The sequence below is a fragment of the Hippopotamus amphibius genome, chromosome 16, assembly GCF_030028045.1.
Source record: "Hippopotamus amphibius kiboko isolate mHipAmp2 chromosome 16, mHipAmp2.hap2, whole genome shotgun sequence".
NCBI lineage: Eukaryota > Metazoa > Chordata > Mammalia > Artiodactyla > Hippopotamidae > Hippopotamus > Hippopotamus amphibius.
Window position 1 is genome coordinate 30,150,857 of NC_080201.1, and position 19,269 is coordinate 30,170,125.

At 47.5% G+C, this 19,269-nt stretch overlaps 1 protein-coding gene across 3 annotated transcripts in view; it reads right to left on the bottom strand.

Annotated features, from left to right (window-relative positions):
* Positions 1-19,269, bottom strand: part of LOC130837989 (liver carboxylesterase-like) — a 28,320-nt gene that overhangs the window by 6,581 nt on the left and 2,470 nt on the right. Inside the window, exons 2-9 of one of the 3 annotated variants that reach the window (XM_057710726.1) lie at positions 18,342-18,546; positions 14,259-14,403; positions 11,561-11,694; positions 9,581-9,734; positions 7,984-8,088; positions 6,043-6,147; positions 3,688-3,726; positions 1,947-2,087 (exon numbers count right to left, since the gene is read on the bottom strand). In XM_057710726.1, the coding sequence (XP_057566709.1) occupies positions 1,947-2,087; positions 3,688-3,726; positions 6,043-6,147; positions 7,984-8,088; positions 9,581-9,734; positions 11,561-11,694; positions 14,259-14,403; positions 18,342-18,546 (1,028 nt within the window). Of the gene's footprint in view, positions 1-1,946; positions 2,088-3,687; positions 3,727-6,042; positions 6,148-7,983; positions 8,089-9,580; positions 9,735-11,560; positions 11,695-14,258; positions 14,404-18,341; positions 18,550-19,269 lie in introns of all 3 variants that reach the window. The other 2 variants (XM_057710725.1, XM_057710727.1) reach the window with 2 other exon arrangements.

Below are 19,269 nucleotides of genomic sequence, written 5' to 3' on the forward strand. Positions count from 1 at the left end.
GGGCAAAATCAATGAATCAAATGGACTTTTATATCCAGAAGTCAAGGAGTGCACAGAGGATAATGTCATTTTTAAGGGAAGCTGTTCCAGTCTTCATATACACACACACATATACACACACACACACATACACATAATCAGGCTAGAGTTCCCGCAATGGCCATCCATGAAGACAAACAGGGACCAGGTCATGGAAGCAACCTAAATGTCTATCAACAGATGAATGGATAAAGAAGATGTGGTACATATATACAATGGAATATTACTCAGCCATAAAAAGTAACAAAACTGGGACATTTGTAGAGACATGGATAGACCTAGAGACTGTCATACAGAGTGAAGTAAGGCAGAAAGAGAAAAACAAATACCGTATATTAACACATATATGCGAATATAGAAAAATAGTACAGATCAACTGGTTTGCAAGACAGAAATAGAGACACAGATGTAGAGAACAAACATATGGACACCAAGGGGGTAACATGGGGTGGGTGGGTAGGGGTAGGATGAAATGGGAGATTGGGATTGCCATATATACATTACTAATAAGAAAAAAATATCAATTTGTACACTTTAAATATATGCAGTTTACTCTATGTCAATTATATCTCAATAAAAGTTCTTTAAAAAAAAAGAAACAGAGAGTGAAGGTTTCAGCCAGCCGAGTGTTGAAGTGGAGGGCTCTGGGGCAGAGGACACAGACCTCACAAATACCCCGCCTGTGTCAGATAACTGAGAAAGCCCCAAATCCTGCCGTTATGGCTTTGGTCCTTCGGTATCACCTCTGAAATCATTCTGAAGAACAGCAGAACTCTGCACACAATGACTCCATCAAAACTCTGCACTAAGAGACTTGATCAGACTCTAGCACAGCTACAAGCAGCTGAAGGCCACATCCCCAGGATGACCCCAGGCCCCCTTAAAAAGCTCTGCGCTGCCAGGAAAATTTACTCTTTGTTCCAGCCAAAACCTGGTGATAGGCATGTAAGTCCCTGAATCCTTTCTTAGAGCAGTTACTTTAGCAACATTGTTACCATAAATCCTTTCTGCCCTTTGAGATGTAAATCTACCACCCAAAACTATTTTCCTCAAGGACCTGAGAGCCATCTCTATGAAAAGCAAACATTCAGGGGCTAATTCTCACTCTCTGTCCCCAAGTCCCTGTGGGAAGATAAAGGCTGAACTTCATTGGGCACCTTGCTTCTACTTACACAACAGCCTCCTGTCATAAAGACAGAAGTTTGTTTCTTCTCCAGATAAATGCCAGCTAACAAATCCGGGTGGCTCAGTCACATGGACAAGCCCCCTCCTCCCTGTCCCCTGCCTTAAATAGGCTCCAGCCTTCTCTTTCAGGGGTTTGGGTTCAGTTCTCATTGGATCCTTTCCCTACAGCAAGGGTGTAACTGAATCAAACTTATTGCTACTTCAACTAGTGTCTGGCTTAGTTTATCTTTGGCAGAAGGAAAGCCCTTCCTAACTTTTAGAAGTCAATTTTTACCCAGGAGGAAGAAGGCTCCTTTGAATCTTTCCAGTTAGATGACTGAGTGCGTGTCGGGGGTGGCGGGGGACAGAATTTTTGGAGAAAGTATGAAAACGCCAAGTCCAAGGGGGAGAGGCTGCAGGTCCCAGGCCTCACTCTCCTTAACTCCCGAGCCCCTTCCCCTTTCTAGGCCTTGGGTTTCTCATCTGCCCAATGATTCTCTCTAGCAGCCCTCCTGGCACCGACATTTCAGGATTCTTGGATGGGAAGACAAGCAGAGAGTGTGTGGGGACATGGGTCCCCAAGGATGACAGCTGGGCCATCGTTGAGGAGGTTTTCACAGAAATGTCAACATGTATGAAGGTCCCAGAGGGGGGTCAGTAGAAGGAGGGGTCCTGTGCCCAGAGATGGAAGGGGTGATGTGACAGGCAGGGGAGGCAAGCGGGAGAGGCCTGCAGTTTCTCACATTTGGCAGAATCCAGCCAAACTCTTGCTTGTTGATTCCCACGATGTAGGGAACTGTGTTGAACTTCTTTTCAGCCAGAATCTCTTCAGGCATCTTTGGCAGCAGCACTCCGTCAAGCACAGCGGGCAGGAAAGGATAGCTCTGCGGAAGAGGGCAGCATAGTGTCTGTGCTTCCCTTTCGAGGTCACACTCATGTCCTCCTCTGCACCTGCCTGAGCTCACGGCCAGCATCACAGACCTGTGCGCCTATGGGTGGTGGCCACACATTCAGGGTCCTAACAATGGGGGCTCAGTGTGTTGACACCAGGGGGCAGAACTCTGAGCAGGGGCCAGCAGTGGTCAGGTGATGGGGGGCAAATCTTCACTCAAAGTGGTATAAAATATATAACATAACGTGTATTTAATTTAAGGTGTATGTATATCTATGCATGTCTCCATCCAGAGTCAATTCTTGTAAGCATCTCTTTACAGGAAATCACCCTCAGCAGGAAGCCTCTTTTTTTTATTTTGGTCACTTTAGCAAACTTATATGGCAACTAACTTCTAAACCTGGCACCCCCAAGTTCTACTCATCTCCAGCCGAAGTAAACCTTTCAAATCTTTAAATCACACAAAATCTTGCCTAACTTGTTGGTTCTTCCCATAGATCAAAGACATAGAAATGAAGAATAAGTAAGGAATAGATGGCCAGTTCCCTAGCCTCCCCGTCAGTAATCTCCCCAACAAACTGTGTGACCAAACTGTGTGAACAAGACAACACCTAGAGAAAGATCACAAGCCGTGGACACCCTGCACACCAGCCTGCAGGCAGTGGGGGACGGCCATGCCTGTGACCCCCTTCTCAATGATTAACTGAGATTACCTCTCTGTTGCTCTTTAAAACGTTTCATGGCTGAATGGAAACTTGGGAGGCGGTTTTCGGGGGACGCTGAGTCTGCCATCTTCTCACATTGCCAGCGTTCTGATTAAAGCCCCCTTTCTCTTCTACCATTTGTGAGGACGTAATTGATTTTGTAAGCAGTGAGCAGCGAGACCCAGTTTATTCGGTAACATTCTCATTATTTGTGGTTCTTAAGTTCTAAAAAGTCACCGTGACTCTGATTTAGGGAATACTGAGCCACTGCTCACGGGAAATAAGGGATCAGGTTCCTGAGAGCCTCTGGTCACATTTTCTCAGCCTTGTGTCGTGTATGTTTCTGTTTAAAGACCATTAGTTATTGATAATAAAGCACCAGCTGCCAAGGGCTCAATGTTTTCCTGGCCTGGGGAGGCTGCGGTTGGAAATTCCCGCGTGGCTGGGAGGAGGGTGGTGCCTCAGGACTGGGATTCATGGCTCCTTTCCTCGCAGCCCTGCACACAGTGCGATGTGCACAGCCAGTCACCCCAGCAGCTTCCCTCGAGAAGATCTGGGCTCCCCGTGACGCCTCCTGAAGAGCCCTTGCCTCCACTCCCCGCAATGGAAGTTTCTAGTCCAGCCTTCTCCCAACAGGGCATCTTTGGGGAATGTAAACAAGATGGGGGGCTGGCTGGGCACAGGGGACACAGAGTTCATACCTGGGAGCCCCAGCCAGAGGCACCGGCTCCAGTCCTAGATTTGGTCTTCCTGGCTGTTGACCCAGGCACGTCACTGCCCCTCTGGGCCTTACTGTGATTCTACAAAGGAGAATTCTTTCCTTTTCACTAACTGAAGCTTATGGCCTCAAGGGTTAAGACATGCAATCAAGAAAGCAAAGGTCCTTACCTCTCTGGGGTCTCCATGTAAATCAACAGCAAAAAATTTCTGTGATGACAAAGGCAGAAGTGTGGGTGAGAAGGCTTCCTGGGAGAAAAGCTGGACTTTTGGGCGTGAGCACAGGGTGTAGCTATGGGATGGGGGAGGGAGCTCTGGAGAGGACTGTGGCTCGTGCCTATCCTGCCCTCCACCCAGTTCCCGTCTTGTTCCCCGAGGCAACAACATCCTAATTTCCCTTTAGGGTACCCACCTCTTACCCACTTTCACTCCATGAATCCAGGCATCTATATGTGACCTGAGGGGCACCATCTCCCTGAAGACAGCGACTACTTCAGGGATGGACATGTGTCCGTGTCACTTCAATAGAGTGTACCTGAAACCTTTGCTGGAATTATTGGGAAAGATGGTTTCTAAGCAGATAGGACCTAAGCCTAAAGAGCTGCTATTGTCTTTAACCTGCCTAGGGGACAAACCTGCCTGACAGTGAAGCCAACACAGAGATGTAAAAAGCTGAGTGTTAGAGACAGATTCTTGCCAATATCATATGTGCATCTGGATCCAGACATGCCTGAAGCCATCCACGCCTGGACTTTCAGTTGGTTACCTGAAGATTCTGTTACAACATATTCCTTTCTTTGCTCAAAGCACTTTGAGATAAGTTTTGTCCTCTTGCATTAGAAAATCCTAACTCATACAAGCTCATTGAAATGCACCCCAGCTCACACTTCTTCCTTGTGAGTTCCCCAAGATTGTGTTGTTTTCATTGTTACACTGTAGCTAACAGGCCTGACCAGTATGCAGGAAGTCCCAGTAAGGGTTCTCCACTACGGGTTGTAGCCCCATAATCCAGAGGTGTGTGTGGCTGTGTGTGTGTCTGTGTGTGTGTGTGTTTGTGTGTTTTGGGGAGAGAGGATAATCACAGAAACACTTCCAGATGATTGGGGAAAATCTCAGAAGGGTAACATGGGCGCTTAGGTTCTCTGGCTTTCCCCAAACTCACCAATTCTCCCCTTATAGGCTGGATCTCTTGTGCCACATGGAGAAGTACTGAAATAAGTTTCCCTCTTTCCAGGCATTAGAAAACAGTTGTGTTTTTATCTTTGGACACATTGGTCACCTTATTTGAACCTGAGAAACCATGATCCCAGGCTACATTGGAATTAACCATGGAAACGGAACAGAGTCCAGAGCTGGAGGCTGGCCCCTGGGAGTCCAGGAGTGTCCTCAGGAGTCCAGGGTCCACACAGAGAGTCCAGGTCCTCAGGCTACTCCAGTAGTTCCCATTGGCTCTAAATGTCATAGTGATAGTCTCTGGGTATATGCCTTGCTGTAGCTTCCTGTGATGACCCACGACCATAGCCATCCATCAATCCTGAAATGGTACCTCCTCTGTGAAGCATCCCTGCTGAGTATAACGAACGCTTCCCCCTCTGTGTTCTCACCACACTTAAGCCACTAAGTATATGGGCGTGCTTCTCCTTGACTAGTTCCTTGTGAGCAGAGACTATATCCAGTTATGTCTGTATCACCCACTTTATTACCTCCCCCCACCACACACTTCGCAGAGACGGACAGATTGATGGATGGAAGGATGGAATTAGCCAGTACATGGAGTGTGGGTGAATTGCGGGGATAAGTGGATAGACGGATGATAGCTAGCAGATTAGGTAATGGATGGATCATTGATTTTAGACAGATGGATGATGAAATACACATATATGGATGATTGATAACAGATGAATGAATATTATAGATGAATTGATATTAGATCGATGAAAAGATATTGATGAATTGGGTTCACTGGTGGATGGACAGATATACAATACAATGATGAATATATGGATGGATGGATGGATGGATGGGTAGATATACCATTATTTTAGAATCACTATTGAGGCAAACATGCAGAAAATCTAGACAACTGGGCAACCACTGGGTTATAATTGAGGCAGTGTCTAAATTAACCAAGACAAATTGTGACAACCTTTCTGAAAATCTTTGTTCTAAATAATCCTATTCCCAAAATTCAGGATGATAATTACCTCTGAGTATATGTAATGTTTAATTTCTTAAAAATAGATCAGAAAACAAGATTGAAAAAACTGAGATTTGATAGATATAAGGGGTTATTATACAGTTGTGCATTATGTCATTTTTTGTGTTTGGTAATATCTGAGATATTCCATAATAAAAAAGAAAGAAGGGAGTTCCCCATTTGGATCCAGAGCTCTGACACTGCTCTTGAGAGGTGAGAAAATGTCCTGGGTAGTTTTTGCAGGGCAAGAGGATGGCTGAAATGATGAAGCCTGGGGCCATGTTTACAGGCTGGGGTGCTTGTGTGGCCACAAGAGTGGATAAACTTACCATCTTCTGCGTTATCTCCAAGAGCTCGTCCTCTGTCTTCTGACGCAGGCAGTGAACTAGGACAGCGGAGGTGGTGGTTTTACACCCAGCAAGGACAGCAATTTGCTGCAGAGATCACAGGTGACAGCAGAATTCAAGAGCCATGTCTCTACCCTCCATCAATAACAAGGTGTTCTCTTCCAACCTCAGTTTCTATAGGCAGCCCGTGGGAGCAGAAGATACTCTAGACCAGGATGTCCTGGGTCCCAGGCGTGCCTATTACACTCCTCAGCCTCCACTGCCTTATCCCTGTTAAACTGACATAATGATCTCAAAGCTGAACCTCTGAAGAGAGGCAGCATGGAGTGGGGCTCAAGAGCATGGAATCCAGAATCCCACTGTCTAATTTCAGATCTCGGCTCATCCAATTAATAGCCATTTGGCCTCAGGCCAGACACTTGCAAAGTGCATTCAGAGAGGAAGATGCTGAAGGAGAGAAGTCAGGCTCCATGATGGCGGGACCAGGGAGAGTGTGCGTGGGCTGCCCAGAGCCTCATCCAGTGTCTGACACAAAGTCAATGCTCAGTATGTATTTGGTGAAAAATTAAATAAAAAGGCACATGAGGAAGTAGAGGAGAGAGAGAGAGGGCGTAAGAATAAGAGTCTTAGATTCTTCATTCTGCCAGTTTCCGGTCCTGTTTGATAGCGAAATCCAGCCCCATCTCTGCCACCTTTGTTTCCTTTCAAAACACTCCCCCTTCTGAACTTAAGCCTGATCAATGGGCTTCTGCTGTTAAAAGCCAAAGAATTCTGAAAAACATTCTCGACAATCTTTAAAATTCTTGGTGTCTTATCTCCTCCCCTCCAGTCCCTTTCAGTCTGGCTACTGCCCCCACCCCTCCACCAAACCAGCTCTCACAGCCTGACCAAAACGCTCCACATCACTGACTCCAATGCACACTCCTCAGCAGAGCCTCTCTGTTACTCACCCTTCCTTGGCTTCCTAACACTCTCCAAGTAAAGACAAAGTCCTCACCAGGTCCTGTGCAGCATGGCCCTGCCAACGGCCCCCTCCTCCCCTCACTCCAGGTTCCGTGCACTCTTTCTGCTCTGGCCACATCAGTCTTTCTCACTCTCTCTCACTTCAGATACCTGCTCCTGCCACAGGACATTTGCACAGGCTGTTCCCTCTTCCTGGAGATTCTTTTCTTAGCAAGTAATTTACTGTTCATCCTTCTCATCTCAACTTGTTGATCGTTTTTTTTTTTTTTTAAGGAAGCCTTTTCTGATAACCTCCCCCGTACACTGGATGCAGTGCTCTTTCTGGATTCTGTTATGACATCAGGCACCTGCCCTCTATTGCTCTTGTCACAGTTGACATTTTATAAGCTGTGCAATTATATAATTACTAATGTCTCCTAAATTATAATAGCAGCTTCATGAGGTTGCTAGATGTCAGACTATATCAAAATTATTTGTTAAATGAATGAATGAATCAATCTGAGTGATTTCTCCAGGAACCCACACCAGACCCAAGCCCCCAGGGTGAATCCACTCCAGGCGCACATGGTGCCAATGAGTTCATCAGATCTCAGACACTGAGAGAGGAAAGACAGGATGACAGTACATTGCCCACTGTCCAGGCTAGTACCTCACCTCGGACACTTTGGGGAACGTGTTCAGTGGACCGTGCATGGGGCTGGCAGTCCAGCGTCATGAGCTTGAGTCACAGCTCTGCTCTGATCACTCGCTGATCTTGGCAAGTGCTTCTGCTCTCTGCCCCTGATTGCTCAGCAATAGAACTGGCAGGTGGGATGAGGTGTGTTCCTGCGCTCCCCGCTCAGCCATCCCCACTCCTGTGATTTTTCGAGGATGTCAGCTGGACCCCACAGTAAGAAAGGCCTCTGACAACTCCAGGAGAGCAGAGCAAAGGGTGTGGGGAGAGTCCAGAGTCAGACCTACCTTAACTGCAGCCTTCATGTCCTTCTTGATCAGGACAGAAGTGAGGGCCACGCCACTCTCAGAGATGGCCCGGTGGAAGAGATTCTTGGCCAGGGGAGATAACACCTGGGAGGAGAGTGGCAAAAATGGAAGTTTATGCTCATGGGGAGGGATCTTCAAGAGCCATCGCCACCCACAGCGCTGTCCTGGACTGTTCCCCTGGAGACTGTGGGGCCGGCTTCTACAGGAAAACCTTAGCTGGAGGGAGCCAGGAGCAGAGTGCAAGGCAAAACAGGAAGTGTGTGGTACACACTGAGGATAACAATCAATAGCATCTGAAGCGCAGCTCAGCAATTCCTAGCATCACTTTAAAGGCACAGTTCTAACTCCCCATTTCCCTTACTCGGAATTTATCCTAAGGAAAATGAACGTGCAGTCACACAACAGTTTCCAAGAATGCTCACGTTGCTTATGATAGTAAAAATTGGGAATAACCCAAGGTTCCAATGTGATGAGATTGGGTAAATAAGTTATTTTTCATTCTTACAATGGAATATAACTTGAGAATAAACACAAAAAATGTGAAAGAGTGCTTAATGGTTAGGAAATATTTACCTTATTCTATATTGCTAAGGAAAGTTTCTATTTAAAAAATTCTAGCTAGATCGATAGATGGAAAGAGAGAGATACATGCATAGATAGGGTGAATCAAGGAAATAACACTAGAAAAATACAGATCCAAATGTTCATGGTGAGTATCCACAGATAATGGGATTGTGAAAGACTTTTTTCTTCTTTGAGATTATCTGTACTTTTCCTTTTCTCCACTGTATGAAATATAAAACATCTTCCTTTGAGCATTCCACTATGAAACCTAGATATGTTTCTAAAATGCAGTAACAGCACTGACCCTCTGCTCAACTGTGAGGCAGCTGGAGGTTTGCACAGCTCCCAGCACCGTCTAACCTGGTTTTCCATCTTTGCTTCCCTCAGTGTCTCCCTATTCCCGTTCCCCACACCAGACTCCCAGGTCGTGTCTGCGTCCCATATCCCCTGTCCTATCTCCCCTTCCATCGCCCTCCTCTCCCTACTCCTCCTCCCCCAGCCCCGCTCCATCCCTCAGTCCCAGAGACTGCTGCCCTCCCTCTTGGGCATGAACAAGCCATCAGACCGCCTCAGAGGAGGCCTGCAACCTGAGCTTCGTGCTTGTGTCCCCTGAATGGTAGGTCTGGCCTTAAGCCAGACAACGACACTCTGCACAACTCTCATGGTTGCCTCTTCTTGCTCAGAATTTACACCCGCCCCCTACCTCCCAAGAGGAATGAGGTGAGTGCTGATGGTAAAATGAGTTGGAAGGAGAGTGAGAGTTCAACCAACAGAGGACAGGAAGAATGTCTCTGTTGCAGCTGTGGCTGGAAATATGGCCCCAGGATGCTAAGCTGAGCTCTGAGCTTCCTGGGGGCCAAGGATAGTTTGGCCATTAACTTTCCACCATCTGATGCTGCACAGAGTAGGGTCAGCCTCGAATGCAGGTCTTGTAAGTAAAGGTCCCATAACTAGACTGGCTGGTCTGCAAAGGGATCCCATCAGTAGCCACATCAGGGCCAGGAACACTTACTAGAATCGAGACACTTGCGCCTCCTGCTGACTCTCCAAAGATGGTCACAGAGCCTGGATCCCCTCCAAAGTGGGCTATGTTCTCCTGGACCCAGTGCAGTGCGGCCAACTGGTCCAAGAGACCCCAGTTGCCCCGACAGTGTTCATCCCCTGTGCTGCAAGAGAACAGGGTGGGTTGAGAGCAGGGATGTCACAGCAGGGCCCTCAGGACCAGAGGCAGGGATGGGGGTCCAGGTGAGCCTTCTGGAAACGACTAGGTTTCCACAGCCCTGACACTGGGGTCTTCACCTGTCTCCCATCCTGTAGCATTGTTCTGCTATAGGACTCTACACACCCATCCCGCAAGTATTTATTGAGCATCTACTTTGAGCACATCAACCTTGCAAATATCCAAAGAAGGAAATTCCAGGTAGAAGAAACAGCACATGCAAAGGCCCTGGGGTCCAGTGAATAAAAGTATGAGTCTAGGACATACAGCTACATAGGGCCCTGAGGGCCTTGGTAAGAATGTCAGTGTCATGGTAAGCAAGTTGGGAAGCCATTGCAGGGATGGCCTGACTCCAGTAATGTCTTAAATGATCATTCTGGCTACTGCGGAGCCAAGAGGATTTCCTGGTGACTGGATGTGGGTGTAAAAAACAGAGAAGAATCCTGAGTAACTGGAAGGGTGGAGCTGCCAGGGGCTGAGCAGGAGGCTCTGTGGGGAAAGGAGGAGTGTTTGGGGGGAGGGGCATTGGGAGTCAAGGGTTAAGCTTATCTGTGGGAGGGAGAGGTGCCCTCAGAGGTCCCTTGGGGATGGCAGGAGGTAGTTAATGATGTACCTGTGGGCTTCAAAGGAGAACTGGGCTAAACATAGGGAACTTGGAAGCGCCCCTGAGGTCACTCAGGGAACCAGTGGGACAGAGAAGAAGATGCACACAGAGGCTGAGACTGGGAGGGAGAGGGTCAGGGAGGGGCCAAGAGGAAGCAGCCATGAGGCAGGAGGTGGCCAGGAGCCAAGAGAAGGAAGCTTTTCACAAAGATCTGAGCGATCACGTGTGGATGCTGCCAAGGTTGGGGCAAGAACTGCTGGGTCATTGGTGACTGGGCCCAGAGCAGTCTGGTGTCCGGTTGCGGTGAAACCCTGACTGACGTGGTACAGGAGAGACTGGCTGAGAGGAAGTGGGAGAGTGTGTGCAGTTATACTGTAACTGGGAGCAGACACGGGCCGTGGGGGAAAGAGCTGAGGAGGCTCCGTGAAGGTGACACATCCTGGGACACGACTCTCCTGGGACAACCCTCCTCCAGCCCATAGGTCTTTCCAGTGAGGTGACCAGCCCTCCCCAGCCCACGCACCAGGCATCTCAGGGTAAGAGGTCCTGGGGCTGGTACATTCAGAAAAGGCTCAGCAACTGCCTGCAGGAAACCCGGTTCCTGTCCCCATGGAGACTCCATGGAGGAGACTCACACCTTCACTCACACATGTGCCAAATCCCACGAAGGAAATGGGGTGAGTGGAACCAACATTCCTCCCAGTAGGTGTGCCCACTGGAGTCAGATCCTTCTTACAAGCTCCCAGTTCCAACCACCCGTTCCTTCACCTACAAGACTTCCCGGAGCTTTCACATGAGTATGCTCCTTTCCTACTTCTCCATGAGGTAAGATGTGTAAGCCTCTAACTGCTGTGCTGCAGGGTAACTGTCATCTTAGCGGTAATGCAACATGCTGGGAAGCACAGGTGAAAAAGAGATGAGTATTTTATATGAGGTAACATTTGGGTTGGGCTTTGCAGGATTAATAGGAGTTTGTTAGGCAGATTTACATGTAAAAGCTCAGAATTAAGTGGACCAGGGTGGCTGGAGAATAAGGTAGGTGGAGCCCAATTATGAGGGGACTTGGATGTCTTAGTGGGGATCCTCTTGAGAGTTTGCATGACCAGAGCTGAGTCCTAGCACCACCACACTGAGGGTCAGTGTGCTGTGAGTAGAGGCCAGTGTCTTACCTGAAGAATCCCCAGATGCCCAGGCGGTACTGAATGGTCACCACCACCACATTTTCAAGGGCAGAGAGGGCCAGCCCATCATAGGTTGACGCCCCGCCCACCACCAGTCCTCCTCCGTGGATCCACACCATCACCTGGACGGGGAGGATGCAACCATGCAGGTTATAAGAAGCAGAGCTGGGGGAGATCTCAAGAGGATGTGTGGTTTGGTCACCTACCTGTTCTCCCTGCTGTGGCCCAGGCCACCACCCCACTCAATGCACCCTGGCTGCTCCTGCCTGTCTCCCCCTCCCCAGTGCCACCTCCTCCCAGTGCTCTTCATGCTGAGAACATCATCATGGGAATAGCCAAGGCTAAGAGTGTCATCTTCTCTCTGACACTCCCACCATCCTCACTCCTGGGCCCCTCACACAGCTCAGCACACTCTGCATGCAGCAGCCCTTGGTTAGAAGTTTATTTCAGTTTCACCTTAGTTACCTTTTGTATGGGGAAACAACCTTCTCATGTGAATGAATTATCATGTCAAGAAACACACACCCTGGGTGGTACCTCTTTGTAATAGGCCTTCCTGCTGCCTCCTCTGCTCCGCACATCCAACCTACCCTCCAAACCCCAGTGTAAAAGCCACCTCCTCTAAGAAGTCTTCAACCATTAGTTGAATATGATCTGAAAACTGACTAGGTACCGGGGACTGTGGTAAGAACTAAGGATGAGAGTGGATACACAATTTATAATGCGTGGCTCTTACACTTAAAGAGCAAGGATGTGAGAAGAGCTAAAGTAATAATAGTGCAATAACTTTGTTAATGTTTTAAAAAGGAACTTGAGGAATTCCCTGGTTGTCTAGTGGTTAGGGCTCTGTGCTCTCCCTGCCAAAGGCCCAGGTTTGATCCCTGGTCCGGAAACTAAGATCCTACAAGACGTGTGGTGTGGCCTAAATAAATAAATAAATAAATAAAAATTAAAAGGGAACCTTAAAAATGAACTATGTGCCAAGCACTGCTCTAAACATTGAAAAATAAACCTTCCATGAGATAGGGACTGCTACTGTCCCATTTCACAGACAGGAAAACTGAGACACTTAACCATTCTGAGATCACACAGCTGATAGGCGGTGGATTCGGAACTTGAACCCAGGCAGCCTGGCTCCGGAGTTCACATGTTGAGCCCCTGGCACACAGCAGCCAATGGCCTCAGTGCAGTAGGTTGGCTGTGGGGGCCGGAGGGATTTCTTCCCTGCAGCTCTAACGAATGCATCAGGAAGACTTGCCTCGTGTGCTGTGCCAGACACTGACATAAACCTTGATATTCGTCACTGAACACTTGTGTGTGATCACCCCTGATTTGAGGACACAGAGCCAGGTCTCTCAGCAAGCAAAAGGCAGAACCAGGATTTACACCCAGACCCTGCGGTTCCAGAGCCTGTGTCCATAGTAGAGGCTCTCCAGCCTCAGGTTCCCAGATCCCCAGCTTTCCCTGCACCTCCGATCCCTGCCTACCTCCGGGCACAGGGCCTGAGTTTGCAGTCATCTCTGAGTCCAGGCTGAGCCAAGGGTCTGTCAGCAGTGAGTTGCTGCTGAAGAAGCTAGTCCAGCTCTGTGCAGCCCAGATGGTAAGATCCTCGAAGGCAGGGGCTGTGTGGTCATGCTTCTGCGTTCCTCCTTTCTCCTAACCCCCAATCCTAGCTATGTGTGTGGGGGCGCTGGGTACGTAATAGGGGAGTGAATGAATGCATGAATGGATGAATTAACAACTGTCCCCACCTCTCTGAGCCAAGCACGTGCAGGGCCAGCTTCTAGTCACAAGCTCCCAGACGCCTTCCTCCACATCTGGGCACCATGCCGGGGGTGTTCCTGGGAGATGGCTGCGTGCTCACGCCCCCTCTGTCTCTACCCCACTGACCCCTCCTTTTCCAGTAGACCAGTCCCCACCCTCCAGCCTGAGTCTGGAAAGCTGACCCACCTCTGGGCTTCCATTTGTTTTGGAAATGCAGACTCACTGGGTCATCAGCTTGCGTGCGCCAAAGACAATTAGGAAGTGAAATTCGCCACAATAAAATCTTGATGGTGGACAGAGGCAAAGGAAAGTGCTTGTTTTGTTGCTCCAGGCTCTGACCCCCCATCCCCAGCCTGTGACACCGAGACACTGCAAGGTTGTCAGAGAAGGTCTTTGTGTGCAGAGGAAAGGCCCACACAGCCTCCCCTTGCTCGTGTGTATCAAAGAGCATGATTGGAACATCAGGAGACCTGTGCTCTAGTCCTGCCAACCCTACTCTGTGACCTCATCTTCCCCTCACTGGGCCTCAGGTTATCTGACAGGGGAGGTTGGATTGTTGGCTTATCTCTAAGATTCCTTCCAGCTCTGACTTTATTGGCAATTACGTTTCTCCACTCTGGGTATCAGATTCCTAATCTAGCAATTAAGGGTAATCCTTCTGGTCCATCCATTAGCATGAGAGATCTTAGAAAATTCAAAATGTGCATTACAGATACACAGCAAACTCCCCCAGAGGCCCTACTCTACTGTAGGGGAAATTCAGGTGTGGAAAACCTGTGTTCCCTGATGTCGGGTTTGGCTGTGGTGGTAAAGCAAGCTCAGGGTCCCATACAACAGGCTTGATCCAAGACACCCCCACCCAACACTGCCTTCACCCCCTTCCAGTCTACACCAGCCTTGAACAGTGGTTCCCACTGCTTACCGGCAGCCTGCTTCTCTTTGTCAAGTCAGCAGGAGTGTAAATATTTAAGTAAAGACAGTCTTCGGAAAACTTGAGATTAATGTTCTCCTTTCTGTTGGTAAAGAGCTCTGAGAGCATCTGTCCCCCAACTGGGTCTTGGGAGCACCTGGGAGGGACAAGGAGAGAGAAGAATTCTTGAGGTTCAGTCAGAGCTGACCAAGGAGATGTCTCCTGCAGTCAGGCCATGTCTTGGACTGGCAGTTTAGGGCAGTAAATAGAGTTGTTCTCACCAGGCTCAAGACACTGGGTTAGGTAGGAGGATACCGGGGCATCCAATGGGGGCTTCTCAGGCTCACCAAGGTCTCTCAGCACCATGTATGATGAGGCCTGACCCTCTTCCCTTCCTGGGGTCTTGGGATGCCCTGGCTCAAGGAAGGAGGCTGCCTATATGCTGATGGGCCTGGAAAGGACCATTTCCTGCATGTCCTGGGTCCAGACCAGCTCTCTGCTGGGTGCTGTATGATGCCTGCTAAAGGGTGACCACATTCTGCCAACAGGGAAACATGCTCTAGCCCATGGAAGACTTCCACAAGCTAGGGAAAATCACTCAGGTGGCAGATATTTAGGGCCTACAACAGGTCAGGGGTGAAATTTTTGTGGGGCAGCATTAGGAGAACTACATTGTAGTCCTGCCTCAGCCTAATTTGCTGGGTATCCTTGGGTGAATTCTTGCCTGCTCTGGCCCCAATCTGCTTTTCTGCATAAATGAGGGGATTGATTTCCCTAAGGGTCTTACAGCAGTGACATGCTAAAATTCTATCATCACCCCATCACAGGCAAGAGCTATTGGTTGATCTAATAGGAGATCATAAAGAAGCAACAGTGTTTATAATTCCTAATGTTTATTGAGTTCTCTCATCATGCCAATTGTTGTTTTAAATACTCCTTCTATATTAACTCATTTACTCTTCATAGCAGCCTCTTGATATAGGTTCTATATCCCCATTTTACACTTGAGAAACCGAGGCACAGAGAGGTTAGAGAATCTGCCCAAGGTCACACAGCCAGAAAGAACCATACTATGTAGTGTTTATGTTTCCAAGGACATCATAAGCCACATTTCCAGTTCTCAATCTCCTCAGAAAGCAGGAATGACTGCCCCTAGAATGTCGATGAGGTAACTGAAGCACTGAGGTGCTTGGATGACACAGCTCTCAAGTGGCAGAGTCAGAGCCCCAAAGATAACCTCTGGATTTCCATCCGGGGGAACCTTCCCAGATCACCAAGACAAAGGGCATAATATTCATGAAAGAAGACAATCAAAAGTTAAAAAAGGGAAAAAGAGTCAATGTCACTAGTATTCAGATAATGCAGAATAAGAAGAATAATTATATACATAACAATGATAATAAAGATTATTATCATTATTTTGCCCACTCAATAGGCAAAACAGAAGCGATTTTTAATAACTCCAAGCACTGCCAAAAGTTCCGTTAATGGAGGTTTTCATATATTAATTAAAGGGGTTCAGGTGGAATATTTCTGAAGGGAAATTTTTAAAATACTCAGAAATGTCACTTCTTAGAACTTATCCAAAAATATTTATGCATGTGCATGAAGATTCAGCTACATGCTGTTCATCATAGTGCTACTTATATTATCAAAATCATCAAGAACAGTTAATGATCCCAAATAAGAGATTGGATAAGTAAATTATGGCTCAATACACAATGTAATGCAGCTGAAATGTCAGGTTGTGATATGTAATGACATAGAATGATGTTCATGATACACTTTCAAGAGCAAAACAGGCATCTAAAGTATCTGTACCATGTGATATGACATTGTGATATAAGAAGCAATATGATTTGATCTTTGTCCAGTTTCTGCTGAAGAGCTCTTAAAACCCTTTCCTGAGTGGTGTATACTGCTGGGTTGAGGAGGTGACATTTGGACCCACCTAAGGGCAGGCACTGGTTGCCAGAGGAACAACCATGTGATCAGAGGGCTGCAACTTTCCGTCCCAGCCCCCTGACCTCTGGAAAGGGGAGATGGGCTGGAGAGGAATATATCACCAACGACCAGTGATTTCAATCCTCCTGACCATGTAATGAAGCCTCCATCAAATCCAAAAGGACAGAGTTCAGAGAGCCTCCTGGTTGGTGAACACAAACTCTTCTAAGTGCCAGCGTGCTGGGTCCCAAACTCCAGAAGGGTGGATGCTCCTTTGTTAGGGATCTCACCTTATGGATCTCTTCATCTGCTTAGTGGCCTGTACCCTTTAATATCCTTCATCACAAATGGGTAATCTAGTGAGTATACCAATTTCCTGAGTTCTGTGAGCTGCTCTGGCAAGTTAATAGAACCCATGGAGGGGATCATGGTAACCTCTAATGTACAGCCAGTTGGTCAGAAGCATAGGAGACAACTTGGACTTGGCACTGGCATGTGAAGCAGAGGGAGTTATTGTGGAACTGAGCCCTTAATCTATGGAAGAGCATCTCTTAATCTGATGCTCTCTGGGAAGAGAGTGTCACAATTAGTTAAATTACTAGACACCCAGATGGTGTGTGAGAATTGCTTTTTGGTGCAGGGGGAAAACACACAACTTAGAATTGTTTACAGAAAATTACGTGATTCCATTTTAAGTGAGAAATTTTGCAACAGATAGAAGACTGGAAAAATTGAATCTAAAAGATGAACAGCAGTTCTCACTAGGTGATAGAGTTGTGTACAACTTTCAATTTCTTATTTAATTACTTATACTTTCTCACTTTTATGTAATAAGCATGTATTACATAACTACTTGCAATCAGGAAACAAAATGTATACTTGCAATAAAAAAATAAAACATAGTACTTACAATCAGGAAAAAAAAAGAATGAATATTATTTTAAAAGAAAGAGAAAAAGTAAGGATAGAAGAGAAGGAGAGAAGTGAAAAGAGAAACGAAGCGAAGAGAAGAAACGAGATGAAAAGAAAATGCAGCAAGAGGCAGGACTCTGGAAAATATTAGGAATTTCTTGCTCAGATAAATAAGGTCTCAATCAACGCTTGTGGACATCCAAGGTGCCTTGGGGGAAAGTTGTGAGTTGTTTTTGCCCAACTTGACCAGCCAACTAGGACACATCAGCCATGGTTCTGCTTGTGACTAGGTAGCTAGACACATCTGTGAGTTGAGAACTTGGGCACTACCTACCCATACATGTCCTGGTCCAACTCACACTCCAGTATGGTAAAGTTCAAGAAGGAAAATAAATAGAACTGTGAAAATTAATAAAAGGAAACCTCACTAACATGGAATCTGGAGGTCAGGAAGGGGAGATCTCAGGAACATACCACTCCACTTCAATACAGATCCCCCTAGGAAGAGACATACTGTGCACCTCTGGCCAGAAGTGACACCACTTTACTATGAAAAAGATTTCCCCCTTGCCTGGCAACAGCTCAGCCAATGAGAGACTGTCATTACTCAGCCAATTAAAATCACCACACAACAAACTCCCAGTTTCCTCCAATGGACTTTCAGTTAATAACAGTGCTTCTGAATTTCCCCTTGCCCTCTATAAAAGAGTTTCCTTTCCTTTGTTTTATCAGACTTGCATATGGTTCTCCATAGTTGCATGTCCCCATTTGCAATTCTTGCCACTTCCAAATAAATCCCTGGTTTTGCCGGTAAAATATCTGGTTGTTTTATTGTTTTTGGTTAACAGAATCATTACTTGTGAAACCCCTCACCTGCTCAACTTTCTATTTTTTCCACAGCACTTATCATATTCCAACATATTATGTAGTCTACTTATTTGCATATTGTTTACTGTCTGCCCCTGCTAGAATGCAAGCTCCTTGAAGGTGGGATCTTTGTTCTGTTCACTAATAGATTGCAGGAAACTAGCAGATGCCTGGCAGAGTTGCTCAATAAATATTGTTGAATAAACAGCTTTCGAATGCTGTGAGTGTCCTGGAATATTTTTAAGGATCTACGATATCTTGAGGATTCCAGGACAAAGTACGAGCCACTCAGAGGATTGCCTTGGCTCCTTCCTGCATCCCTTTGAGGCTAACATCCCCACTGAAAGATGCCAAAGCCACACCTTGACTTACATGGGAGGGTAAGAGGTGGTATTCTTCACGAAGATCCATGGTTCTGCAGGCTGCGGTGGAGCAAACCTCAAGGATCCAAGAGGGGGCTTGGCAAAAGGGACTCCCAGGAAAACGGCCACAGGCTGTGGGATTCCTTCTAAGTTGACATATTTCCCCAGGACTCTGCCCTGCGTGGTGTCCACAACAGGCGGTGAGGGTGGCTGCCCTGCTGGACATTGAGAGGAAATGAGGGCATGTCAGTGCTGAAGGTTTGAACCGGATTCTGGGTGGATTTTGTTACTTTTGCCACGTGATCTTGAATGTCCCCTCAACATTCTAAGCCTCAGTTTCATCCTATGTAAGAGACAGTGAAGCTAGCAGTCCTTCCTCACTCACAGAGCTATCCGAAGGAGTGAATTGGAATTGGAGGAGTAACAGCATCAAATAAGACATAAATGCCAAAAGGAGAGCCTCTGGGAATGAAGGCACTCAGTTTCCACACTCAGGAGCCTCTGGAAACCGTCATCCACTGGACCTGGCGCTCAGCGGCAGCTGGATGAGAGGATGGATGAGCGGCGGTCGCCCTTCTCAGAAAGCTGCCCTTCTGTGGAGCATGAGCCACACATGCAGCTGACCCTGCTGCTGGGAAGAAGTGGTCCTCTCTCAGCGTCCTGAGAACGGCACCAAGCAAGGTCCCGTAGGAGACAGAAGAGGGAGCCAGGCCCTCTGGCCGGTGGCTTCATGGAAGCAGGGACCTTGGAGCTGGGACTTGCAGTAGTGGAAGGAGTGACAAGGGGAGGTGGAAGAGGGGGTATCAAGGTATAAACAGATGAGACTGGGCAGAGGTGAGTCTCTGGACAGCAAAGCGCAAGGCCTGCCTGAGGAGGAGCGGGGGGCCCACGTGGGGCAGGAAGAGCAATGGGGGCGGAACATAATCCTGGATGAGACA